The sequence below is a fragment of the Oncorhynchus keta genome, unplaced genomic scaffold, assembly GCF_023373465.1.
Source record: "Oncorhynchus keta strain PuntledgeMale-10-30-2019 unplaced genomic scaffold, Oket_V2 Un_contig_24351_pilon_pilon, whole genome shotgun sequence".
In the NCBI taxonomy this organism is placed as follows: domain Eukaryota; kingdom Metazoa; phylum Chordata; class Actinopteri; order Salmoniformes; family Salmonidae; genus Oncorhynchus; species Oncorhynchus keta.
Window position 1 is genome coordinate 75,001 of NW_026283854.1, and position 27,500 is coordinate 102,500.

General features: G+C 42.5%; 3 protein-coding genes, 1 long non-coding RNA gene and 1 other non-coding gene across 10 annotated transcripts in view; 4 read left to right on the plus strand and 1 right to left on the minus strand.

Moving 5' to 3' along the window:
* LOC118382908 (ATP-binding cassette sub-family C member 9-like) overlaps nt 1-6,659 on the plus strand; it is a gene marked incomplete at its 5' end in the record, with an annotated part of 77,736 nt that extends 71,077 nt beyond the window's left edge. The window contains one exon of the mRNA XM_052505606.1: nt 2,258-6,659. Coding sequence (XP_052361566.1) covers nt 2,258-2,395 — 138 coding nt within the window. The remainder of the gene's footprint in view (nt 1-2,257) is intronic.
* A 333-nt stretch (nt 6,660-6,992) lies between these two features.
* kcnj8 (potassium inwardly rectifying channel subfamily J member 8) lies at nt 6,993-15,916 on the plus strand. The gene is made up of 3 exons (XM_035765105.2): nt 6,993-7,821; nt 9,826-10,032; nt 14,679-15,916. Exons 1-3 carry the CDS (start codon nt 7,472-7,474, stop codon nt 15,385-15,387), a joined length of 1,266 nt encoding a protein of 421 aa, XP_035620998.1. The 5' UTR covers nt 6,993-7,471; the 3' UTR covers nt 15,388-15,916.
* Nucleotides 11,067-12,878, minus strand: LOC127922028 (uncharacterized). Of its 6 annotated transcripts, none has more exons than XR_008110234.1 (3): nt 12,675-12,878; nt 11,667-11,714; nt 11,067-11,210 (listed from the first exon to the last, which is right to left on the minus strand). It is a non-coding gene; the product is annotated as an uncharacterized LOC127922028 (long non-coding RNA). The 6 variants fall into 6 exon arrangements; XR_008110239.1 differs by lacking the exon at nt 12,675-12,878 and adding an exon at nt 12,651-12,673; XR_008110238.1 differs by lacking the exon at nt 12,675-12,878 and adding an exon at nt 12,267-12,289.
* Nucleotides 15,917-22,036: 6,120 nt separating the features above from the next.
* Nucleotides 22,037-22,177, plus strand: LOC118378156 (U4 spliceosomal RNA). Its single transcript, XR_004824395.1, has one exon. It is a non-coding gene; the product is annotated as a U4 spliceosomal RNA (small nuclear RNA).
* A 956-nt stretch (nt 22,178-23,133) lies between these two features.
* LOC118377933 (N-acylneuraminate cytidylyltransferase-like) overlaps nt 23,134-27,500 on the plus strand; it is a 16,691-nt gene continuing 12,324 nt past the window's right edge. Inside the window, exons 1-3 of the mRNA XM_052505607.1 lie at nt 23,134-24,560; nt 25,491-25,633; nt 26,157-26,312. Coding sequence (XP_052361567.1) covers nt 24,340-24,560; nt 25,491-25,633; nt 26,157-26,312 — 520 coding nt within the window. The 5' untranslated portion in view covers nt 23,134-24,339. The remainder of the gene's footprint in view (nt 24,561-25,490; nt 25,634-26,156; nt 26,313-27,500) is intronic.

Consider the following 27,500-nt stretch of genomic DNA (forward strand, 5'->3'; position numbering starts at 1 on the left):
CTGTCTGGGGGTTAAAGAGATTCTACATCTAATCTGTCTGGGGTTAAAGAGATTCTACATGTAATCTGTCTGGGGGTAAAAGAGATTCTACATGTAATCTGTCTGGGGGTTAAAGAGATTCTACATGTAATCTGTCTGGGGTTAAAGAGATTCTACATGTAATCTGTCTGGGGTTAAAGAGAGGGATACTACATCTAATCTGTCTGGGGGTTAAAGAGAGGGATACTACATCACATCTGTCTGGGGGTTAAGGAGGGCTACAACATCTAATCTGTCTGGGGGTTAAAGAGAGGGATACTACATCTAATCTGTCTGGGGGTTAAAGAGAGGGATACTACATCTAATCTGTCTGGGGGTTAAAGAGAGGGATACTACATCTAATCTGTCTGGGGGTTAAGGAGGGCTACAACATCTAATCTGTCTGGGGGTTAAAGAGAGGGATACTACATCTAATCTGTCTGGGGGTTAAAGAGAGGGATACTACATCTAATCTGTCTGGGGGTTAAGGAGGGCTACAACATCTAATCTGTCTGGGGGTTAAGGAGGACTACAACATCTAATCTGTCTAGTGGTTAAGGAGGGGTACTACATCTAATCTGTCTGGGGGTTAAAGAGAGGGATAATACATCTAATATGTCTAGTGGTTAAGGAGGGGTACTACATCTAATCTGTATGGGGGTTAAGGAGGGCTACAACATCTAATCTGTCTAGTGGTTAAGGAGGGGTACAACATCTAATCTGTCTAGTGGTTAAGGAGGGGTACTACATCTAATCTGTCTGGGGGTTAAGGAGGGCTACAACATCTAATCTGTCTAGTGGTTAAGGATGGGTACTACATCTAATCTGTCTGGGGGTTAAAGAGAGGGATACTACATCTAATCTGTCTAGTGGTTAAGGAGGGGTACTACATCTAATCTGTCTGGGGGTTAAGGAGGGCTACAACATCTAATCTGTCTAGTGGTTAAGGAGGGGTACTACATCTAATCTGTATGGGGGTTAAGGAGGGCTACAACATCTAATCTGTCTAGTGGTTAAGGAGGGGTACTACATCTAATCTGTCTAGTGGTTAAGGAGGGGTACTACATCTAATCTGTCTAGTGGTTAAGGAGGGGTACTACATCTAATCTGTATGGGGGTTAAGGAGGGCTACTACATCTAATCTGTCTAGTGGTTAAGGAGGGGTACTACATCTAATCTGTCTAGTGGTTAAGGAGGGGTACTACATCTAATCTGTATGGGGGTTAAGGAGGGCTACAACATCTAATCTGTCTAGTGGTTAAGGAGGGGTACTACATCTAATCTGTCTGGGGGTTAAGGAGGGCTACAACATCTAATCTGTCTAGTGGTTAAGGAGGGGTACTACATCTAATCTGTCTGGGGGTTAAAGAGAGGGATACTACATCTAATCTGTCTAGTGGTTAAGGTGGGGTACTACATCTAATCTGTATGGGGGTTAAGGAGGGCTACAACATCTAATCTGTCTAGTGGTTAAGGAGGGGTACTACATCTAATCTGTCTAGTGGTTAAGGAGGGGTACTACATCTAATCTGTCTAGTGGTTAAGGAGGGGTACTACATCTAATCTGTCTGGGGGTTAAGGAGGGCTACAACATCTAATCTGTCTAGTGGTTAAGGAGGGGTACTACATCTAATCTGTCTGGGGGTTAAAGAGAGGGATACTACATCTAATCTGTCTAGTGGTTAAGGAGGGGTACTACATCTAATCTGTATGGGGGTTAAGGAGGGCTACAACATCTAATCTGTCTAGTGGTTAAGGAGGGGTACTACATCTAATCTGTCTAGTGGTTAAGGAGGGGTACTACATCTAATCTGTCTAGTGGTTAAGGAGGGGTACTACATCTAATCTGTCTGGGGGTTAAGGAGGGCTACAACATCTAATCTGTCTAGTGGTTAAGGAGGGGTACTACATCTAATCTGTCTAGTGGTTAAGGAGGGGTACTACATCTAATCTGTCTAGTGGTTAAGGAGGGGTACTACATCTAATCTGTCTAGTGGTTAAGGAGGGGTACAACATCTAATCTTAGCAGTTGGCTCTTGGAGGATGACTCTTGGGGTTGTGAGACTAAATGAAAATACATTCAGCTATGTGTTATTTTTTCTCAGCACAGTTTATCTCTGTCTGTCTGGAACCATTACAAATCAAAGCTGCATTACATCCCTTCCTCTTTGTTTGTGTAATTAAACACTCAATCAAATGCAATGTAATGTGTGTGTGCGTCTGTGTGTTCTTCATGCAGCACCGTGTCCACACAATCCTGGAAGCTGACCTGGTGATTGTGATGAAGCGAGGGAACATCTTAGAGATGGACAAACCAGAGACCCTTCTGGAGAACGAGGACGGCATGTTCGCTTCCTTCGTCAGGGCTGACATGTAGGCTCACACACTGTCAGCCAGCACACCATCAGTCTATCAATGAATCAGCCTCCTCAGTGTTTCCCACAATGCAGAGTTCCAGATATTATTACCATTATTGACTGAAGCTCATACTGTAGGTTTTAGACAGGGGAAATGGAGCCAGGCCGGTTGACCACCTCCACTTGGTAATGGTAGGGGAAACACTGCTTCCCAAAGCACCACTGATGGCCTTCTTGTGTTGATTATTGGTCATGTATTAGTTATTGAGTGATTGATTGAACGAGTGACCTATTAACTTGGTCGTGTAAGGATCACAATCGGTCGTTAAATATGATTACAATTTTACAAAGCTTTACTTAAATGTTTTATGTTTAAATGATATATTTAGTTACTTATTACTATATGATGAATGTATATATTTTACACCATTATTCATAGGTAAGCAATAAGCAGGTATAGTGTAGTATTACTACATTGGTACGAACACTGTAGGGTATATCGCTGGAGCAGTTTTAGCCCGGTGACCCTTTGTCTGTCTGATTAGATGCGATGCTGACTGAACCCTGGGACTGTGGACATTTAGTGGTCACTGACTCCTCTTTGGAAAAGGACAGCTTTCACCCAATGGGTGTTCTCTAAAGGACTGAATCTTAATGTGAGATGTGCAGGCCTAACTTCAACTCATACAGAACTTGTGTACTGTAAACCACACATCCATGTCAAGATGTATGTGAAAACGTGGAGTTACGCATGTTGGTGTTAAGTTAAGATCCAGCCCTAAATGATAAGGGAAGATTCCGCTTTCTTCTACCTGCCATAAGCCAGGCCAGCGGTACTTTCTACCATACATGGTGCTGGCTGGTGTAATTGGTAAGGAAAGTGGTTTCTATTTTCAGTATTAAACCTGGTTTCTGGGGAGCTGTGCCACTGTCCCACTGTAGTACCTGAATATTTTGTTATTTTGCATATCGAACAATGATAATTTTATATTGACTTCTTTGTAATGCCTGAATGCCAAACTGATTATTGTAAGCTACACTTTGAAGAATGTCGGTATCTGTTTTTATCGATATACTGCTGTGTTGTTTTGTTTGTCAGTGTAAAGCGGTTTCTCATCTCAAGAAATTCGTTTTTAAATCATTCTTCATTCTTATTCAATCCCAAACTCATTACCCAGAATTCCTGCCCTACTTTCCTTACACACGTGTGGTCTGTTTTCCCACTCGTGTTTTCAACTCAAGACTCCCTCTCTATAATCTATGAATGTGTAGGCGTCTTCTAGCCTGGTTAAACAAGACTGAACCATTGTTTCGTTTAGCTTGGATTCCAGGCTACGTATCTCCCCTCAACCTCCATACTCTCCATTGTATACATTATAAGTGAGTAGCAGCTAAGTATATTTAATGTAGCTTCTGCTGTGGCGGGGGGTCCATGTAAAGGCCAAAGGTCAACCACATGGCCCCTATAGTGTGGCTGCTATCCTTCACCAGAGTTGTCTTTTTATGGGCAAGCAGCACTTTGGAGTCAGTCAGTCTGTCAGAAAGCGTGGAGACACAACACCCACCCCTCTCTAGAACGATGACATCATGAGAGCAGAATGACTATAGATATAGAGCACTGATATACAGTTGAAGTCGGAAGTTTACATACATCTTAGCCAAATACATTTAAACTCAGTTTTTCACAATTCCTGAAATTTAATCCGAGTAAAAATTCCCTGTTTTAGGTCAGTTAGGATCACCACTTTATTTTAAGAATGTCAAATGTCAGAATAATAGTAGAGAGAATTATTTATTTCAGCTTTAATTTCTTTCATCACATTCCTAGAGGGTCAGAAGTTTACATACACTCAATTAGTATTTGGTAGCATTGCCTTTAAATAGTTTAACTTGGGTCAAACATTTCAGGTAGCCTTCCACAATCTTCCCACAATAAGTTGGGTGAATTTTGGCCCATTCCTCCTGACAGAGCTGATGTAACTGAGTCAGGTTTGTAGGCCTCCTTGCTCGCACAAGCTTTTTCAGGTCTGCCCACAAATTTTCTATGGGATTGAAGTCAGGGCTTTGTGATGGCCAGTCCAATATCTTGACTTTGTTTTCCTTAAGCCATTTTGCCACAACTATGGAAGTATGCTTGGGGTCATTGTCCATTTGGAAGACCCATTTGCAACCAAGCTTTAACTTCCTGACTGATATATCCACATAATTTTCTTTCCTCATGATGACATCTATTTTGTGAAGTGGACCAGTATGATGCTGCCACCCCCGTTCTTCACGGTTGGGATGGTGTTCTTCGGCTTGCAAGCCTCCCCCTTTTTCCTCCAAACATAACGATGGTCATTATGGCCAAACAGTTCTGTTTTTGTTTCATCAGACCAGAGGACATTTCTCCAAAAAGTACAATATTTGTCCCCATGTGCAGTTGCAAAACGTTGTCTGGCTTTTTTATGGCGGTTTTGGAGCAGTGGCTTCTTCCTTGATGAGCAGCCTTTCAGGTTATGTTGATATAGGATTGTTTAGCTGTGGATATAGAAAGATTTGTACCTGTTTCATCCAGCATCTTCACAAGGTCCTTTGCTGTTGTTCTGGGATTGATATGCACTTTTCGAACCAAACTATGCTCGTCTCTAGAAGACAGAATGCGTCTCCTTCCTGAGCGGTATTGATGCTGTGTGGTCCCATGGTGTTTATACTTGTTTGTACAGATGAACGTGGTACCTTCAGGCATTTGGAAATTGCTCCTGAGGATGAACTAGACTTGTGGAGGTCTACAATTATTTTTCTGAGGCCTTGGCTGATTTCTTTAGATTTTCCCATGATGTTAAGCAAAGAGGCACTGAGTTTGAAGGTAGGCCTTGAAATACATCCACAGGTACACCTCCAATTGACTCAAATTATGTCGATTTGCCTTTCAGAAGCTTCTAAAGCCATGACATCATTTTCTGAAATGTTCCATGTTGTTTAAAGGCACAGTCAACTTAGTGTATGTAAACTTCTGAACCACTGGAAATGTGAAACAGTGAAATAATCTGTCTGTTAACAATTGTTGGAAAAATTACTTTTGTCATGCATGAAGTAGATGTCCTAACCGACTTGCCAAAACTATAGTTTGTTAATTAACAAGACATTTGTGGAGTGGTTGAAAAACAAGTTTTAATGACTCCAACCTAAGTGTATGTAAACTTCTGACTTCAACTGTATAGTCTCTAGGAGAATGACATTGGAGATGAGTGGTAGTAGGCTATTGTCCCTCTGATGAATTTGAAGGCAAGGCTGTGGTGTGTAAGGCTATGACTGTGTTAATCCTACACTTCTAAAAAACGGTTCCAGAAGGGTTCTTTGGCTGTTCCCATAGGAGAACCCTTTTTGTTGTTTTGCCTGCTAGAAGCCCAAACAGATATAATGTTTAACTAAAACATAACCATATTCAACCTTGCTTACATTTGTATATGATCACGTGTCTCTATTACAGTATGTGTAATAGAGGGGAATAGATTTATTAAATTGGGAATAGATGGGAATAGATTTCTTAAATTTAAATAACTTGGAGCTGATTTCCTGTTTTGTTTTGTAGGGGGGGGGGGTGCTCAGAAAGCTTGACGGGGCAAATAAAACCACCCGCGGGCCAAATTCGGGCCAGTTGGGGAATCCTGTCTAGGTTCTAGATATAAAAACACAGCAGCGTTGCAGTTCTTGACACACTCAAACCGGTGCGCCTGGCAACTACTACCATACTCCGGTCAAAGGCACTTCAATATTCTGTCTTGCCCATTCACCCTCTGAATGGCACACATACACAATCCATGTCTCAATTGTCTCAAGGATTAAAAGTCCTTATTTAACCGGGTCTCATCCCCTTCATCTACACTGATTGATGTTTATTTAACAAGTGACATAAATACGCAATTATAGCTTTCACCTGGATTCATCTGGTCAGTCTATACCATGGAAAGAGCAGGTACACTCTACTTATAGATCTATGGTAATTCAGACTGCAGATATCCTTGATCCATATCACAGAGATTATATCATCTTCTCTGCTTTTACTATTTATATTTTCAATCTTGGGAATGTGCACAGAAATATATGTTCAAATATTATCAATAATAATCAATATAATTCCAAGACTACAGGTTGTATTTTTCCATTTTATTGTGGGCTTGTGTCTGTCTCATATGTACATTGTGTATAATTAACAGATGTTTTAAATATAGACATAGTTGATCATTACACTGTGTGCCTACCTTTTTTTACACTTGAACTGATAATAAAAATGTGCTTTGAGTTGAAAGTGCTTTTTGGGTTTAAAACGCTCACACACGCACACACACACACACACACACACACACACACACACACACACACACACACACACACACACACACACACACACACACACACACACACACACACACTCACTCTCATTCTCACACACAACACACCACACCTCCTCGCTTACTAAATGCTGCCATCTCTTGGTCATCAATGGGAAGCGGACCTATCCTAATAATCATCCCTATAATAATGTAATAACACAGCAATAATTTGCTTACTGTTGGAGTCATTTATCACACTTGCCTCGTTTAAAAATAAAACATCAATGATATTTTAATTTGGACCCAGTGATGGGATGGTTTAACCATTACCTCAAATACCGGTATTGATTCATTAACTAAACATACGGTCCAACGGGTACACATATATTGTTTTGCTTTTAAATCAATAAAACAAAAACACAATTTAGAAGTAATTACTGGGGTTTCCTCTTTGTTGAACAAAGCCAGCAGTGCATTGCATCCCGCCCATAGAGCGGAGCAGCTACGTCAAGAGAATTTGGGATGCGCCCTGGGTCTGTGACTGCCTGGAAACTCTCACCCGTCAGTACAACTTTTTGGAAGTGGCGCTGGAGCTACCAACCTTAACGTGATAGAAGTTAATTGAAATCAAATCGATTCAAAACTTTGCAAAATAATACGAATTTATCCAACTTTGAATGATGTTTTACGCAAGCTGACAGGAGAATTACGCACGACTAAAAAACACTTCGGTTTACAGAAACCATCCGACTTTTTTCCTCTATTGCAAATGCAGTAAGGATGTTGGCGAGGAAAAGCATCATCCCGGAGGAGTTCTCCCTACCGGGGCTTGCTTCGAGGATCCACCGCAAACCAGTGTTCAGGGACCGGGTGAACAAAGCCCGCTTCATCGCCAAGAGCGGATCCTGCAACTTGGCGCACAAGAACATCCGAGAACAGGGAAGATTCTTGCAAGACGTCTTCACCACTCTGGTGGACCTGAAATGGCGCTTCACCCTGGTCATATTCACCATGACTTTTCTGTGCAGTTGGCTCCTCTTCGCCATGTGCTGGTGGCTCGTGGCCTTTGCCCATGGAGACCTTGTACCCAACCGCACGTCTGGCATTGAGCAGTGCGTCACCAACGTCAAGTGAGTAGTATAGTATAGACTCTATAGATATTTTAAACTGTTGATGTTTGGAGATTTAACTTGTATATATTTCTGTATTTCTGTATTTTGTGTGTAAACTTGTGTATTTTAAGGGCGGAAATAAATTATATGGATTTATTGGGGACTTTTAGTGAAGTAATTACTTACATTTTCTGTGATAACACTGTTATAACACTGTTACAGTATTATGATTACTGTAACAGTATGATTGAGCTCCTTGCCATAGAAAAAAGGATTTTCCTTCAAATTATAAGGAACTTAAAGGGATACTTTGGGATTTTGGCAATGAAGCCAACACTGTATACAAGACATACAAATATTATCCAGGGATTCATCTGACTCTGGGGAAGTAGATAAAGGGCTTCATTGCCAAAATCCTGAAGTATCCCTTTAAAGGGCCAATCTGCAGTTGCTGCATTCATAAATTAATAATATGTACCAATGGATTCTTGAAGAATCTTAGTATAATTTATAGTTCAACTCTCATACCCCAGCTGAATGCAAAATATAAGCTTGTTTTATTCCAATGTTTGTAAACAAAGTCAATGTAAACAAACACTATAAAGCCTCAAAACGTGGAAGTAAAGTATGTAGCCTTGCACGAGCATTGGCATGTGTGAGCAGGAAGCATGAGGCAGCTTGATGTACACGTACAGGACACTAGTCTATCACAATGCCTTACCCCCAATCTCCCAAATGCTGAGTTCTCAGCAGAGATGCATCAGGTCCCATTTTTACAGTATTTGGTATAGAGCTTCCAACCTTCCAATCTCAGGGTGGACACTCTAACCACAAGGCCACTGAGACACGGTTAAAACTACAATTTTGATATCATGGATGGTCAGTCCTTGCATCCATAGCTCTGTGTATGAATTTGAGAGTGGTTCCGTTTCTCAGGCCCCATCGCTCAGCTTTTACCCAAACAGGGGAGTGTAGCACGCTTTGTTATCGTTTCAACTGCTGATTGCCCCTTTAACGTCTCCAACGTTTTGCTCTCATTATTTAGTCCTCTGAGATCAGTGGTTGTAGATGAGGACAGGAAGCCATAGGAAACCACACTGCCTGTCCAGTAGCTTCCTGCTCCTCTGACCCCTGTGACCTCTCTACCCTCACCACAGATGTAAGATCAGGTCTCTATCCTCACTGCAGATGTAGGATCAGGTCTCTATCCTCACTGCAGATGTAGGATCAGGTCTCTATCCTCATCACAGATGTAGGATCAGGTCTCTAAACTGCTATTACAGATGTAAGATCAGGTCTCTATCCTCACTGCAGATGTAGGATCAGGTCTCTATCCTCACTGCAGATGTAGGATCAGGTCTCTATCCTCATCACAGATGTAGGATCAGGTCTCTATCCTCATCACAGATGTAGGATCAGGTCTCTAAACTGCTATTGCAGATGTAAGATCAGGTCTCTATCCTCACCACAGATGTAGGATCAGGTCTCTAACCTCCCCACAGATGTAGGATCAGGTCTCTACATCGCTATTGCAGCTGTAGGATCAGGTCTCTACACCACTATTACAGATGTAGGATCAGGTCTCTACACCACTATTACAGATGTAGGATCAGGCCTCTACACCACTATTACAGATGTAGGATCAAGCCTCTACCCTCTCCACAGATGTAGGATCAGGTCTCTACATCGCTATTACAGATGTAGGATCAGGTCTCTACATCGCTATTACAGATGTAAGATCAGGTCTCTACATCGCTATTACAGATGTAGGATCAGGTCTCTACATCGCTATTACAGATGTAGGATCAGGTCTCTACACCTCTATTACAAATGTAGGATCAGGTCTCTACATCGCTATTACAGATGTAGGATCATGTCTCTACACCTCTATTACAAATGTAGGATCAGATATCTACAACAAACATCTGACCCGTGACCAATATTTACGTCCAACGTCTCCCTCCTCTTTAACTGTCATTTCCTCTCACCCCTGACCTTTGACCCTCTCTCTCTGCTCTACAGGTCATTCACCTCAGCCTTCCTGTTCTCCATCGAGGTCCAGGTGACCATTGGCTTTGGCCACCGTATGATCACAGAGCAGTGCCCCACGGCCATCGCCGTCCTCATCTTCCAGAACATCGCTGGCCTCATCATCAACGCCATTATGCTGGGGTGCATCTTCATGAAGACAGCCCAGTCACACCGCCGCGCCGAGACGCTCATCTTCAGGTAGGATGGTAGCCTACAGGTTAGATTAGGTTGGAGAGGTGGGGTCAACAGTGTAGGGTGAAGGTGCCCCTAAATTCTGATCTTGGGTCAGTTTAGCATTTACCCCACTAATGGTAAAGGTTAGGATTGGGGGAGCAGAAGCTGATCCTAGATTTGTACCTAGGGAAAACTTCACCCTGGAGAGGTAGAGGATAAAGAGAGATGGGCCAGCATCCGAAAGGTTGCCGCTTCGAATCCGAAGTCCCAACTGGAAAAATCTGGTGCATGGTATGGCTGCACAATTAATCGAATTCGCATCGAAATCGCAATATTCATATAACAAGAGATCCGTATTTCATGCAATATATGAGATGCCACTAAACCCTGTGTTAAGTCAGTTTTTATAGTTTACTTTGTTTGTAGTCTCTCCCTCTCCTCTTGTGGCTGTTTCCCACAGACACTTAGCCCCACCCCTTGTCAATCACGCAGCCCAGTTCCTCCTCCACGCTGTTTGATTCTCTATAAGGTTGCATGCTAGATTAGATTGTTAGATTATTTGCTCATATCATACAGACCTAGTACACCCATTTAACACAGACCTAGTATATCCATATAACACAGACCTAGTATATCCATATAACACAGACCTAGTATATCCATATAACACAGACCTAGTACATCCATATCATACAGCCCTAGTATATCCATATAACACAGACCTAGTATATCCATATAACACAGACCTAGTATATCCATATAACACAGACCTAGTATATCCATATCATACAGCCCTAGTATATCCATATAACACAGACCTAGTATATCCATATCATACAGACCTAGTATATCCATATAACACAGACCTAGTATATCCATATCATACAGCCCTAGTATATCCATATAACACAGACCTAGTATATCCATATCACACAGACCAAGTATATCCATATAACACAGACCTAGTATATCCATATAACACAGACCTAGTATATCCATATAACACAGACCTAGTATATCCATATCACACAGACCAAGTATATCCATATAACACAGACCTAGTATATCCATATAACACAGACCTAGTATATCCATATAACACAGACCTAGTATATCCATATAACACAGACCTAGTATATCCATATAACACAGACCTAGTATATCCATATAACACAGACCTAGTATATCCATATAACACAGACCTAGTATATCCATATCACACAGACCTAGTATATCCATATCACACAGACCTAGTATATCCATATAACACAGACCTAGTATATCCATATCACACAGACCTAGTATATCCATATAACACAGACCTAGTATATCCATATCATGCAGACCTAGTATATCCATATCATGCAGACCTAGTATATCCATATCATGCAGCCCTAGTATATCCATATCACACAGACCTAGTATATCCATATCACACAGACCTAGTATATCCATATCATGCAGACCTAGTATATCCATATCATGCAGACCTAGTATATCCATATCATGCAGCCCTAGTATATCCATATCACACAGACCTAGTATATCCATATCACACAGACCTAGTATATCCATATCATACAGACCTAGTATATCCATATCATGCAGCCCTAGTATATCCATATCACACAGACCTAGTATATCCATATCACACAGACCTAGTATATCCATATCATACAGACCTAGTATATCCATATCATACAGACCTAGTATATCCATATCATGCAGACCTAGTATATCCATATCACGCAGCCCTAGTATATCCATATCACACAGACCTAGTATATCCATATCATACAGACCTAGTATATCCATATCACGCAGCCCTAGTATATCCATATCACACAGACCTAGTATATCCATATCACACAGACCTAGTATATCCATATCATGCAGACCTAGTATATCCATATCATGCAGCCCTAGTATATCCATATCACACAGACCTAGTATATCCATATCACACAGACCTAGTATATCCATATCACACAGACCTAGTATATCCATATAACACAGACCTAGTATATCCATATCATGCAGACCTAGTATATCCATATCATACAGCCCTAGTATATCCATATAACACAGACCTAGTATATCCATATAACACAGACCTAGTATATCCATATAACACAGACCTAGTATATCCATATCATACAGACCTAGTATATCCATATCATGCAGACCTAGTACATCCATATAACACAGCCCTAGTATATCCATATCATGCAGACCTAGTATATCCATATAACACAGACCTAGTATATCCATATAACACAGACCTAGTATATCCATATCACACAGCCCTAGTATATCCATATAACACAGACCTAGTATATCCATATCACACAGACCTAGTATATCCATATCATACAGACCTAGTATATCCATATCATACAGACCTAGTATATCCATATCACACAGACCTAGTATATCCATATCATGCAGACCTAGTACATCCATATAACACAGCCCTAGTATATCCATATCATGCAGACCTAGTATATCCATATCACACAGCCCTAGTATATCCATATCATGCAGACCTAGTATATCCATATCACACAGCCCTAGTATATCCATATCAAGCAGACCTAGTATATCCATATCACACAGCCCTAGTATATCCATATAACACAGACCTAGTATATCCATATAACACAGACCTAGTATATCCATATAACACAGACCTAGTATATCCATATCATGCAGACCTAGTATATCCATATCATACAGACCTAGTATATCCATATCATACAGACCTAGTATATCCATATCATACAGACCTAGTATATCCATATAACACAGACCTAGTATATCCATATCATTATCCTAGATACTGAAAAATAGTTGTAAAGTTTGTGTCTCTATGCCCCAGATTCAGAGAGCGGGTTTTGAATGGTCAAAGTTTGAGGGTTTTGTACACATGCCATCTCCTGCTGTTGTGCCCTTGAGCAAGCCCTCAAATCTGATCCAGGGGGTACACTCTGGCTGATAAATATGATCCAGGGGGTACACTCTGGCTGACAAATCTGATCCAGGGGGAACACTCTGGCTGATAAATCTGATCCAGGGGGTACACTCTGGCTGATAAATCTGATCCAGGGGGTACACTCTGGCTGATGAATCTGATCCAGGGGGTACACTCTGGCTGATAAATCTGATCCAGGGGGTACACTCTGGCTGATAAATCTGATCCAGGGGGTACACTCTGGCTGATAAATCTGATCCAGGGGGTACACTCTGGCTGATGAATCTGATCCAGGGGGTACACTCTGGCTGATAAATCTGATCCAGGGGGTACACTCTGGCTGATAAATCTGATCCAGGGGGTACACTCTGGCTGATAAATCTGATCCAGGGGGTACACTCTGGCTGATGAATCTGATCCAGGGGGTACACTCTGGCTGATAAATCTGATCCAGGGGGTACACTCTGGCTGATGAATCTGATCCAGGGGGTACACTCTGGCTGATAAATCTGATCCACGGGGTACACTCTGGCTGACAAATCTGATCCAGGGGGTACACTCTGGCTGATAAATCTGATCCAGGGGGTACACTCTGGCTGATGAATCTGATCCAGGGGGTACACTCTGGCTGATGAATCTGATCCAGGGGGTACACTCTGGCTGATAAATCTGATCCAGGGGGTACACTCTGGCTGATGAATCTGATCCAGGGGGTACACTCTGGCTGATAAATCTGATCCAGGGGGTACACTCTGGCTGACAAATCTGATCCAGGGGGTACACTCTGGCTGATGAATCTGATCCAGGGGGTACACTCTGGCTGATAAATCTGATCCAGGGGGTACACTCTGGCTGATAAATCTGATCCAGGGGGTACACTCTGGCTGATAAATCTGATCCAGGGGGTACACTCTGGCTGATGAATCTGATCCAGGGGGTACACTCTGGCTGATAAATCTGATCCAGGGGGTACACTCTGGCTGATGAATCTGATCCAGGGGGTACACTCTGGCTGATAAATCTGATCCACGGGGTACACTCTGGCTGACAAATCTGATCCAGGGGGTACACTCTGGCTGATAAATCTGATCCAGGGGTACACTCTGGCTGATGAATCTGATCCAGGGGTACACTCTGGCTGATGAATCTGATCCAGGGGGTACACTCTGGCTGATAAATCTGATCCAGGGGGTACACTCTGGCTGATGAATCTGATCCAGGGGGTACACTCTGGCTGATAAATCTGATCCAGGGGGTACACTCTGGCTGACAAATCTGATCCAGGGGGTACACTCTGGCTGATGAATCTGATCCAGGGGGTACACTCTGGCTGATAAATCTGATCCAGGGGGTACACTCTGGCTGATGAATCTGATCCAGGGGGTACACTCTGGCTGATAAATCTGATCCAGGGGGTACACTCTGGCTGACAAATCTGATCCAGGGGGTACACTCTGGCTGATGAATCTGATCCAGGGGGTACACTCTGGCTGACAAATCTGATCCAGGGGGTACACTCTGGCTGATGAATCTGATCCAGGGGGTACACTCTGGCTGACAAATCTGATCCAGGGGGTACACTCTGGCTGACAAATCTGATCCAGGGGGTACACTCTGGCTGATAAATCTGTAAAGAAAATGTGATCGGTAAAGAGAACGGACAATAAAGTTATCTGTTCTTGTCATATCTTATTTTCAGCCGCAACGCCGTCATCGCCGTGCGCAACAATCGCCTCTGCTTCATGACCCGTGTGGGCGACCTCCGCAAGTCCATGATCATTGGCGCTGCCGTCCGCCTCCAGGTGGTACGCAAGACCACCACCCCCGAAGGCGAGGTCATCCCTATCCACCAGATCGATGTGCAAACGGAGAGCGCCGCGGCGAGTAACTCCATCTTCCTCTTGGCGCCACTCATTATCTGCCATACCATCAATAAGGACAGTCCGCTGTACGACCTGTCGGCCATGGAGCTGCAGTGCAGCGACCTGGAGGTGATTGTGATCTTGGAGGGCGTGGTGGAGACCACGGGCATCACCACCCAGGCCCGGACCTCCTACGTCACCGAGGAGATCCAGTGGGGTCACCGCTTCGTGCCCATCGTGACCGAGGAGGACGGGGTGTACTCGGTGGACTACTCCAAGTTTGGGAACACGGTCAAGGTGGCGACACCGAGGTGTTCGGCCCGCGAGCTGGACGAGAAGCCCTCCATACTCATCCAGACGCTGCAGAAGAGCGAGCTGAGCCACCAGAACTCACTGAGGAAGAGGAACTCAATGAGGCGGAACAACTCCATGAGGAACGGCGGCGGGAGCTCCGGCACCATGCGGAGGAACAACTCGGCCCTCACCGTGCCCAAAGTGCAATTCCTCACCCCTGAGGCGGTGGGCCAGAACATGGCCGTCACATGACACGAGGCCTGGCTCCCATTGGCTGTCCTGCTCTTCCTGGGTGGGACCTCCCATGTTTATCCTCTGGCTCAGTTAGAGCTGACTCTGGTCCTGTTCCCCACACTCTGCCACATATACAGTAGTCAATGCTATACCTGACACACACAATGCCCTGTTATTACTATTGTTGTGAGGATGGATTTAACCGGTTTTAGTTACATATTAGTGTCTCATTTTCAGTCTGGTTCTTTCCAAGTGCCTTTGCCTTTGTCTGGTTCTAAGCTGTAATAGGCATCCACAAGTTGTACTTTATGATGTAAATGCCTTTAAACATGTAATAACTCTTTATATTGCTTTGTACTGAATTCTGTACTCATCACTGAATCCATGTGATGATTTAATTAGCTCTTTAATGTTACCGTGACCAAAGAACATATTATTACAGATGATAGTAGAAGAAAATTATGTTTTGATATCAGCTGCAACGTATTACACACCAACCGGGTTCCTCATTCTTATCAGAACCTTTAATAAAGCATTTACTTCAGTACTGTATGAACATTGGACTGTTTCTGGAAACTGTCACAGGAAATAGATCCCCTATAAAACTGATTGTTTTTGGTTCGTTTGGAACATTTTCCCCTCAAATTGCATCTAAATTATTGGACAAATGTGTATTTTCTCTGTGATGATTCGATAGCACTTAGAAATCAAAGTGTGGGAAATCTGTATACATTTATTCTGTTCACAAGCAATTGGTCTCTTGATGAAATATAAAAAAGTGTCAATCAAGTTAATTAATCAAAGAATCATTTGGATCACAGGTTATATAAAAAAAGATTACGTGTAGCTTTTTTTTGGTTGCGTCATCGCATTACCAATCGAGCGGTCGTCATTGTTACCACAGCCACAAAGTCATAAACCCCGCCTTTCTACAATTTCGCTTCTTAAATGTTGATTTTATAACTAACCTTATGCATTGCTTAAATTAGGTTCATTAAATTAATCTCATTTTTGCTTTAAGGATTTTTTACAATAAAGCCAATTTTGACTTTGTGACTGTGGTAACTAGTGGAAAACAAGTCGGTCGAGCACGTGCAACAAAGTTCCGACTTGTTGCGGACAGGTTTAGAAAGTGATGTACAGTAAGTAACCTTACTTCTCTGCTTGTTGTGGGTGGAGACAATGATGGTGGACCAGAAATAATTAGGGAGTGGGATATCTCGCCTTCTTTACTGTCTACGGGGGACATTCTACAACACTTGATTTTACAGAGATTGGAGTGAATCATGCTAAATGTGTGGTTGGCGTATACATATAAAACCTGCAATATATCATAATTGAAAACGTGAATTGAGAAGCCCCAGCCGATTCCAGGTGTGTAGTGCGCAAAAATAAAAATAAATATTTTAAAAAGTATTTCTTCAGTTTCGTAACATCAGTTAGCTGGCCAGACAGTGAGTGACTAGAAGAGTGCGCGACAAAATGAAGTGGCCGAAGCACAGAGAAAATCTTTGGCCTGTCCTACACTTGCCTGGAAACCCGACATAGAGTTCTGGGTCGGGCAGAAATGTGAGATGCAGAGGAAACTTTTCTGATTCAAACGCTACTTTCTGGTTCACAGGCAAAGCCCTAACGCAATATAGGCAACACCTGAGGGCTGCAAGAATCGGAAATACTTTATTTTAAAGATGTACTATGTACACTGAACAAAAATATAAATGCAACATGCAACAATATCAAAGGTTTTACTGAGTTACAGTTCATCTAAGGAAATCAGTCAATTAAAATAAATTCATTGGGCCCTAATGTATGGATTTCACATGACTGGGAATACAGATATGCATCTGTTGGTCCCAGATACCTTACAGAAAAAAGTAGGGATGTGAATCAGTCAGTATCTGGTGTGACCACTATTTGCTCATGCAGCTCAACACATCTCCTTTGCATAGAGTTGATCAGACTGTTGATTGTGGCCTGTGGAATGTTGTCCCGCTGTGTGAAGTTGCTTGATATTGGCTGGAACTGTAATCGATGTGTGCGCTGTTGTACACATCGACCCAGAGCATCCCAAACGGGCTCAATGTGTGGCATGTCTGGTGAGTATGCAGGCCATGGAAGAACTGGGACATTTTCAGCTTCCAGGAATTGTGTACAGATCCTTGCGACATGGGGCCGTGCATTATTGCGGAGGATGAATGGTGATGGCGGCGGATAAATGGTACGACAATGGGCCTCAGGATGTCATCACGGTATCTCAGTGCATTTAAATTACCATCAATAAAATGCAGTTTCTCGACCGTGTAAATTGGGGCCATGTCTTTGCAGATGTAGAAGTTGAAGTTGTAACGGCAGCTGTTATCTCCTTCCATCGTCGTGATTCTTTGCCATATGCTGTGCCACGGGCAAAAGCCTCTTGCCATGTCTGAGTCAGGGGTTTGTTTTGAGCACTAGACTGTACTTTTTGGGTCTCATCAGTAGACTCTCTCCGTACTGTTTCACATGATTCTTTTGTAGGTGGTAAGAGGTTAGTGGTGTTTGAGCCTGTTGTTGGGACTGGCCTGTTTCACATGATTCTTGTGTAGGTGGTAAGAGAGGTTAGTGGTGTTTGAACCTGTTGTTGGGACTGGCCTGTTTCACATGATTCTTGTGTAGGTGGTAAGAGAGGTTAGTGGTGTTTGAACCTGTTGTTGGGACTGGCCTGTTTCACATGATTCTTGTGTAGGTGGTAAGAGAGGTTAGTGGTGTTTGAATTCTCACATGTGTGTAGGTGGTAAGAGAGGTTAGTGGTGTTTGAACCTGTTGTTGGGACTGGCCTGTTTCACATGATTCTTGTGTAGGTGGTAAGAGAGGTTAGTGGTGTTTGAACCTGTTGTTGGGACTGGCCTGTTTCACATGATTCTTGTGTAGGTGGTAAGAGAGGTTAGTGGTGTTTGAGCCTGTTGTTGGGACTGGCCTGTTTCACATGATTCTTGTGTAGGTGGTAAGAGAGGTTAGTGGTGTTTGAACCTGTTGTTGGGACTGGCCTGTTTCACATGATTCTTGTGTAGGTGGTAAGAGAGGTTAGTGGTGTTTGAACCTGTTGTCAGAACTCAGACCTGCGACACATCTTGTAGAGGACGGTTTTCTGGTCCGTGTCAGACTTGTCATACCCAAACCACGTCCATCTGACAGAAGTAGCCCCTCTTTTCGGTACGAGCTCCGTGTCTCCGTGATCTGTGTCACGTTCACTCCATGTTTGTGTAGCAAATTTTGCAAAGTGTTGTCCAATTGACAAAATATTGGCGTAAGGAGTGTGATTTGCGACACAACGAAATAAACAGAGCATAATATGAAACGATAGACATTTTCTATCGTCACACAATATATATCGTCATATCGCCCAGCCCTATTTGCAACTGCAGTTGAAGTGTTTTCTATTTACCTTTTAAGATAGTAGTACATTTTATTTGTTGAGTATAATTTCAAATGTAATAAGAAATAGGCCTTCACGTGGTCATTTTATATAAACTATTTATTCATTGAATTGACAGAAAATGTGCTATATCGGGACATGAGATTTTGGCCATATCGCCCAGCCCTAGTCTGGGTTTGTGAGGTCGGTTGGATGTACTGCCAAATTCTCTAAAATGACATTGGAGGCGGCTTATGGTAGAGAAATTCCATTAGATTCTCTGGCAACAGATCTGGTGGACATTTCTGCAGTAGGCATGCCACATTAATTGCATGCTTGTGTTGTGTGACAATAGTGCACATTATAGTGGCCTTTTATTGCCACCGGCACAAGGTAGGCCTGTGTAAAGATCACACTGTTTCATCAGCTTGTTGATATGCAACACCGGGCAGGTGGATGACCTTGGCAAAGGAGAAATGCTCATTAACAGGGATGTAAACAAATTAGTGCACAACATGTTTGAGAAATATGCTTTTTGTGCATATGGAAAATGTATTGGATCCTTTATTTCAGCACATGAAACATGGGGCCAACACTTTACATGTTTCATTCATATTTTTGTTCAGTATAGAAATTTCTCTGCCACTTCCTGGTTGCCAAAATTCTAATAGTTTGCCTAATTTCAGTTTATCTGACAAAACAAGCAAGTAATATATAATATATGCCATTTAGCAGACGCTTTTATCCAAAGCGACTTACAGTCATGTGTGCATACATTCTACGTATGGGTGGTCCCGGGGATCGAACCCACTACCCTGGCGTTACAAGCGCCATGCTCTACCAACTGAGCTACAGAAGGACCATGTAGTATAGTATAGTGTAGAAAATCATCTTACCATCTAAACCGCTGTGAAATATTTTCCATAACCCTAAATATTGTATTTTCAGCTGTTTGAAGCTGTTGTACAAAACAAAGTGAAAGACAACAAATTAAATGTAGGCATGGGTAGCATAGAAATAGTGCACATAGAACAGATCTACCACTTCTTAGACTTGCTTTAGATTATGCATCTATAACTCACATTTCTATGTGAATTTGGTTGGTGTTACGCACGCCTCTATGAAGAGGGAACGCGACACCCTGCTACAACTAAACTCTCCGTGAAGTGAAAAAGGTATGGACTGTAGGTGCAAGTAAGGATGACAACAGACAGAATGTGGTACCGTTTACAAGGACTTTATTCCTTTACACGGTAATATGGGGAAAAGGGGCTGGACGGAACCAAAGCAAAGAAAGTAAATCTCAAAGCCCCCCCCTCTCCCATCTTACCTGCCTACCCACTACTTACCAAATTTACCACCACCTGGTGCCCGAACCAAAGTACACCCAGGGGTGGTCTGCCCAGGTCTTACCTAGTGTGCCTAGACAGTGAATATGCTACGGGTATATGTATGCCCGCGGGCCTCTTGCCTAAGCACTCCCTAGGTGCCTTCCCCTTCCCCCCTGGGAACAAATGAAACAGAATATTAAACAATTTCACAAACAAACAAACGACATCAAATAAGCGCTATCTGAGCAACAAACTCGCAGCAATGAACTTCTAGCAAAATCTCTAGCAAAAACTCTAGCCAAATCTCTTTCCTACAAAAATTCTCTAGCAAATCTACCTCCAGCAAAAATTCTCTCTAGCAAATCTACTTCCAGCAAAAATTATCTCCTCCTGCACAGAACACTGGCCTTTATAGAGCTTCTGGTATAGGTAATTGGAGACAGCTGCGTCTTGACGAGGGGGCGGGGTCAGCTCTCCAATTAGCCCTGGAGTCGACCAATCAGCTGCTTGATGGATTTCAGGAAGCCATTTCCTGAAATAAACACATGCAAACTACAACACATAAACTGGGGAACGTAACAGTTGGGTCACCCAAAAGTTACATATTGCAGCTTTAATGCATTTATCCTGATTAACTAACATGTTTTCTTACCGATGCTGCTAAATAGCTAGCTAGGTTTGTTTGCCAATTTGAGGTTTAAGTTAGCCTAGCTAGCTAACTAGTAAAGATGGGACCCTGAAGACTATTCCCAAGTTATCTCAACAAAATAGGCAGAGAAAACCCTTGGTAGCTATTAGTACTACACTTTACATGGTTCTTAATTAATTATCTTCATATACAACAGCGTCCTTGTGTCTTTACCACTGAATGCCAACTGTATTAGACTTGTTATTTATCTCAAACAGTTCATAGTCTCACTGTCAGAATTAGACGTCCATGTTTCTGCAACGTCACATTTCTAAGTGTTTAAGGTTAAGCTTAGACATTAATTCTGAATGGTTACCGTTTGGAATAGGCTTCAAACAAAAATATCAAAAAACAATTTGCAACCTTTGGCTCTTTGGAATCAGAGAATGATGCTTAGGCCCATCTGCCATCCCCGTCCACAATGCCCTAGCAAAACCAAAACCTACGTGAAGGTGACAGTGCTCACTGTTTCCTCCAGTGGCCGGGTACCACGTCATCTCCCGACATCAGGCATGGATGGACGGTTGAACTGGCAGATTTCACTACAGTGGGCCTAATGCCTAATGAACATTCAAGGCAAATGGCTCCATCTGGTGGTACAAAGTGAAACATCTCCCTGGTCCATACAGCTCCCCGGTACAGATATTGGTATGTGTAGTAAGGCTGTGTAGAAATGTCAAATATTCCTATGGAATAATAGCACCAATCTCTGACTGCAAATATTCAGAAATTGGAATATTGCCATCGTACTGTTGTCATCGTACTGATATATGATTTTGCCATCGTACATATACAATTATCTACGACTGTTCAAAACATTTCCACATCTTGTTAGGATCCGTCCGGACGGGATACTGCCTGCAGATCAGATCAGTGCAATCGTATATTTACATAACAATTGGTCAGTTCTATCCACAATCCTTGGGACGTCCCTACCTTAATCGTCTAACCCTTAACCCGTTTCAATTTCAACTTCAATGGGGCAGGGACGTCCTAAGGATCTGAAAAGCACGAACCCATGAGAATGGTATGTTTCACATCCCATCATGCATTGCGGTGTGGTGTAGCTATATTATTCTTTTTTAAATACAAACTATGCACACCTCGGGGTATCGAAACGTTTTAAACACATTTCCATCATAATACATTACTATTGCACACAAATTAGCATCACACTGTACCGCGACGTTATTATGAACCGTCTCCGTGAATTGTATCTTTTGCGGTGGCTACCTTGCCTTTTTCAAGATTTGAATCAGCTTTGCGCAGTGGCAGTATCGTAGCCTATGAGGTCTATCCGAGGCGCGATTATTGCTAGTTGAAAACTTTACCCAATACCCCGCCGTGACGACTTGAAATATAGTCGGCATTGGCAATTTTTGACGGTCTCTAAGGAGACTGATATTCTTGTTGAAAGTAAAGAAGTTTGGAGGTATCTCGCAGTAGTGGTAATCTCTGTCTGGAGTTTATTGAATGTGGCGTTATTAAGTGTCTATTTGAGATTTGTGTTGTCTCTGCACTTCCATGAAAATACGAATTGAACGTTTGAATTACATGCAGCGTGTAGGTAGGTCTAGCGTCCCAGTTATGCTACATACACCAGAGTGATTTGTATCTAAGTGGGAGTGCGAGTTTGTAGACAGTTTGTCCATTAGCGAACTCTGCCTCCGACTTTGGAACTAGTTCAAACTGGTATGGTTTCCCATTGATCATATTGTCTGTTTTTCCCCCGCTGTTTACCGGTAGTTGCTTTTATGTTGCTACTACTGAGTGAGAGCAGGAAAAATAAAAGTACCCCAATAGAAAATGACTCAAGTAAAGTGAAAGTCACCCACTAAAATACTACTTGAGTAAAAGTCTTGGTTTTTAAAAAAAATACATTTAATTTTCTAAAATATACTTAAGTATCAAAAGTACAACTACAAATCATTTGAAATTACTTATATTATGCAAACCAGATAGCGCCATTTTTTGTATTTACGGAAAGCCAGGTGCACATTCCCAACGCTCAGACATATTTGACAAATGAAGCATGTGTGTTTAGAGTCCGCACGATCTTTGATAAGCACGTGAATTTGACCATTTTCCTGTCCTGCTAAGCGTTCAAAATGAAACGAGTACTTTTGAGTGTTAAGGAATATATATGTATGGAGTAAAAAGTACAATATTTTCTTATGGAATGTAGTAAAGTAAAAGTAGCCAACAATATAAATAGTAAAGTACAGACCCCCCAAAACTACTTTAGTGGTACTTTAAAGTTTTTTGAATGTATTCTACAGTGGTAGATTAAAACACTGTAGAATAATGAACCAGATATTTCACCGGATGTATAAAACTTCATGTGAAGCATCCGTTTGGCGTTTCCACTCACAACCAAATATGGTGATGCGAGGAAGCCCAGTGCCCTGCAGTGGGTGTAGAATGATTTTTGCCGAAATTCTGCACATTTACTAATCGATGAAGCTAGTGATGGGGAAACGAAGCTTTCTGAAGCATTCAGCATTTCCATACAATTGTGTCGAAACTAGGTTAATTTACACGAGGCTTTGATCAACATAGTGTACACTAGTGGCACCTGCTGGTCAAAATAAGCCTTTTCCTATTCTACCGAAACGAATACCAAACCAATCAGGTGGTTGGTTATTCGACAAACTTGAAAATAAAAGAGAGCCGCACACTCTAGGAGCTCAGATGCAAAAATGCAATTACCAACGTTTCGACGGTGGTTATTCGACAAAACACATCTTTGGAGGTCATTGATAACTTGTTTCCGATAAAGCGATACAATATCCGCACACTGCTTAACGATTTCGATGCATGACTCCGAGCTCCCGGTATCAGACGTATCATCTTATCGCCATACATTTTTATGTTTCCAAAACTACAAACAGTAGACTTCACCCTTTGCCAACGTTTCTAAACATACAAAAAAATAAAAATGTTATTTCGGAGTGCAAAGGGGGCAATTTAGTTACTGCACAGAGTCGTTCCAGCCAAGAAGTAGTACATACTTTACCGTAAGTACTGCTGTTTGGTTGGCTACCTCAATTGAATTGTTGTCTATGATGAGTACATTTACATTATTTTGTGCAATATTGAAACCTGGAGTTCTGTGATTGAGAAAATAGACATTGGACATGCTTCTACCATTTTGCACCTTATAGGTATCCTCGTGTCGATAATATAATCGCCATCATAGTTTTTTACGCATTGACCTCAATCATTACGGTACAATTCCATGGTGACGTTCTTTCTGATTTCGTAGCCACAATGAAATATCACAAAACGCCACTTTTTCTGTTTATAAATGTCATATTTGTAGGACTAATAGGCCGTCCTTCAGTGTATACTACTGACATTGTAGTCACTAGTATATATTGTAACCTAAATACCTAGCTAGCTACAGTGAGCTAGAACACAAGACGTAGATAGCTAGATTCATCAGCCGACTGCTACACATAGCTACCGCTAACGTTACTGGTTAGTTAGCGAGCTAAGATACAGTGATACCGCCACGTCTTCTTAACCTCCCACTGGGCTACTGAGTGTGACCCTTTACAATGGCCGCTGCAAGAAAACGTACGCTATCGGGCTTCGGAGATGTGAGAGACAGAAAAGCAAAGGTTATTAAAGACAGCGGTGAGAAGAGACACATCGCAGCCCTGATCCTGGCGAGGGGAGGCAGTAAGGGGATCCCCCTGAAGAATATCAAAATGCTCGCCGGTGTCCCCCTCATCGGATGGGTTCTGAGAGCTGCAGTGGACTCCAAACAGTTTGACAGGTAATTCAGTTCAATCTAATAGTCAAATGTCTTTCAATCTAACTACTGTATACAGAGTTGCTTTGATAGAAGCTTGGTAGGCTAGCTACATTTACAACCCACAAAAAAAAAATGCTAGTATACTATGATATCAATACCATAGTATTCACTGTAGTGTTTTTTGCGGACTTTACTGTATTATTCACTGTAGTGTAGTGTATTATTTACAGTTAACTATAGTATACATAAATAACTAGTATATACTATAGTATCGTGTAGTGTTTTGCGGACTGTAGTATTTATTTAGTGTTTTAGTTTTTATATCTTTGACATAGAAGTGGAGGCTTTCTCTCCTTACTAGATACATACTAAAAGAGCTAATTGTCCATAACCTGTAGGTAGATCGGACTGGGGTGTGAACAGATAGGGCAGTACTTTACTCTTTTCTAACTGTAGGGAACACAATACGTGGGCTGTACTTGGCATGTGGGTTTCTCACTTATGGGGTTATGGAGGAGGAGAATGGGCAGGGTATATGCACATTACTCTAGTATTTACTATAGTTAAAATGGGTAGTGTTTTTGGGGACATTACGGTAGAATTTACGAGTGTTTTTTGCAGATACTACTGTAGTATTTACTATAGTATTCTACAGTATACTACAACATTCTCTACTAAGTACTACACATGAGCAAGGGATATACTACAGTTTATTACAGAATTCTATTTTAGGTACTGTAGTATTCTATACTAAACTAGTATTTTTAAATGTGAGAAAGCATGTTGACATTCTTGTTTTGGGTGCATGGATAATGTTGTTATTTGAAAGTTAGTGTACAGTCTCTGAATGAACCCCCTGGTTTGGGCTCGGTCACACAAGACTGGATTGCACTGATGTAGCCTACTTGTTACAAAGCCTGAGGGATCAACTTGTTCCGTTCTTTCTCCCAGTGTGTGGGTATCAACTGACCATGATGACATTGAGACGGTAGCCAAGGCATGGGGAGCTCAGGTTCACCGCAGGAGCCCAGAGGTGTCCAAAGACTCCTCCAGCTCTCTTGACACCATCCAGGAATTCGCCCGATTAAACCCAGGTAGGGAGGGGTGAATGTCAAGTGTATTTCCTTGATTCCTTGTGATCAGATCTTCTGCTCCAATGTGCTGTGAGAAGGAGACAAGGAGGGAGGCGTGAGGAAGATTCTCTGTGGCAACAGTGGCGACGGCGACGTTGGTTATATTTTATTGTGACAGAACCACACCCTTTGTGACGCTTCACTATCTTTGTAATGACTGTTTGGCAGCGCTTTGTTATAGATGTCAGCTGGTAATGTAATATATGCAGAACTTGTTTAGCCACTAGCTTGACTAAAGGCTCTGGGACGGCATGTATCAAGTATCTCAGAGTAGGAATACTGATCAAGGATCAGGTCCCCCTGTCCATGTAGTCTTATTCATTGTGATCTATGAGGCAACATTTGGGTTTATCCCAATGAAGTGGGACCCACTCCATAGCTTCAATTGACAACAGTGGCAGCATATACACAATTATTCAAATCTCATACTGTTTCTCATATTCTTCTGGTATCTCATAGTCTGCTGTGTGTTGTCCTCCTCCAGAGGTGGAGGTGATCTGTCACATCCAGGCCACGTCTCCCTGCCTGCACCCCTTCCACCTGAAGGAGGCCCTGGAGATGATCACCAAGCAGGGCTTCACGTCCGTCTTCTCCGTGGTCCGACGACACCACTTCCGCTGGCAGGAGGTGAAGAAAGGAGGTACAAGGACAGCCATGTGTTGTGTTTAGGACCTGACAGGAGGTGAAGAAAGGAGGTACAGGACAGCCATGTGTCATGTTTAGGACCTCACAGGAGGTGAAGAAAGGAGGTACAGGACAGCCATGTGTTATGTTTAGGACCTCACAGGAGGTGAAGAAAGGAGGTACAGGACACCCATGTGTTATGTTAGGACCTCACAGGAGGTGAAGAAAGGAGGTACGGGACAGCCATGTGTTATGTTTAGGACCTCACAGGAGGTGAAGAAAGGAGGTACAGGACAGCCATGTGTTATGTTTAGGACCTCACAGGAGGTGAAGAAAGGAGGTACAGGACAGCCATGTGTTATGTTTAGGACCTCACAGGAGGTGAAGAAAGGAGGTACAGGACAGCCATGTGTTATGTTTAGGACCTCACAGGAGGTGAAGAAAGGAGGTACAGGACAGCCATGTGTTATGTTTAGGACCTCACAGGAGGTGAAGAAAGGAGGTACAGGACAGCCATGTGTTATGTTTAGGACCTCACAGGAGGTGAAGAAAGGAGGTACAGGACAGCCATGTGTTTGTTATGTTTAGGACCTCACAGGAGGTGAAGAAAGGAGGTACAGGACAGCCATGTGTTTGTTATGTTTAGGACCTCACAGGAGGTGAAGAAAGGAGGTACAGGACAGCCATGTGTTATGTTAGGACCTCACAGGAGGTGAAGAAAGGAGGTACGGGACAGCCATGTGTTATGTTTAGGACCTCACAGGAGGTGAAGAAAGGAGGTACAGGACAGCCATGTGTTATGTTTAGGACCTCACAGGAGGTGAAGAAAGGAGGTATGGGACAGCCATGTGTTATGTTTAGGACCTCACAGGAGGTGAAGAAAGGAGGTACAGGACAGCCATGTGTTTAGGACCTCACAGGAGGTGAAGAAAGGAGGTACAGGACAGCCATGTGTTATGTTTAGGACCTCACAGGAGGTGAAGAAAGGAGGACAGCCATGTGTTATGTTTAGGACCTCACAGGAGGTGAAGAAAGGAGGTACAGGACAGCCATGTGTTATGTTTAGGACCTCACAGTTAGACATGGTTTCCAGGATACAGATGAACCCTAATGCTGGATTAAAAAGCAAGATCAATGGAGAATCTCCATAGAAAATGATTTGTGGTCCAGGATTAGGCTTCATCTCAGTGGGGGAAAAACACCC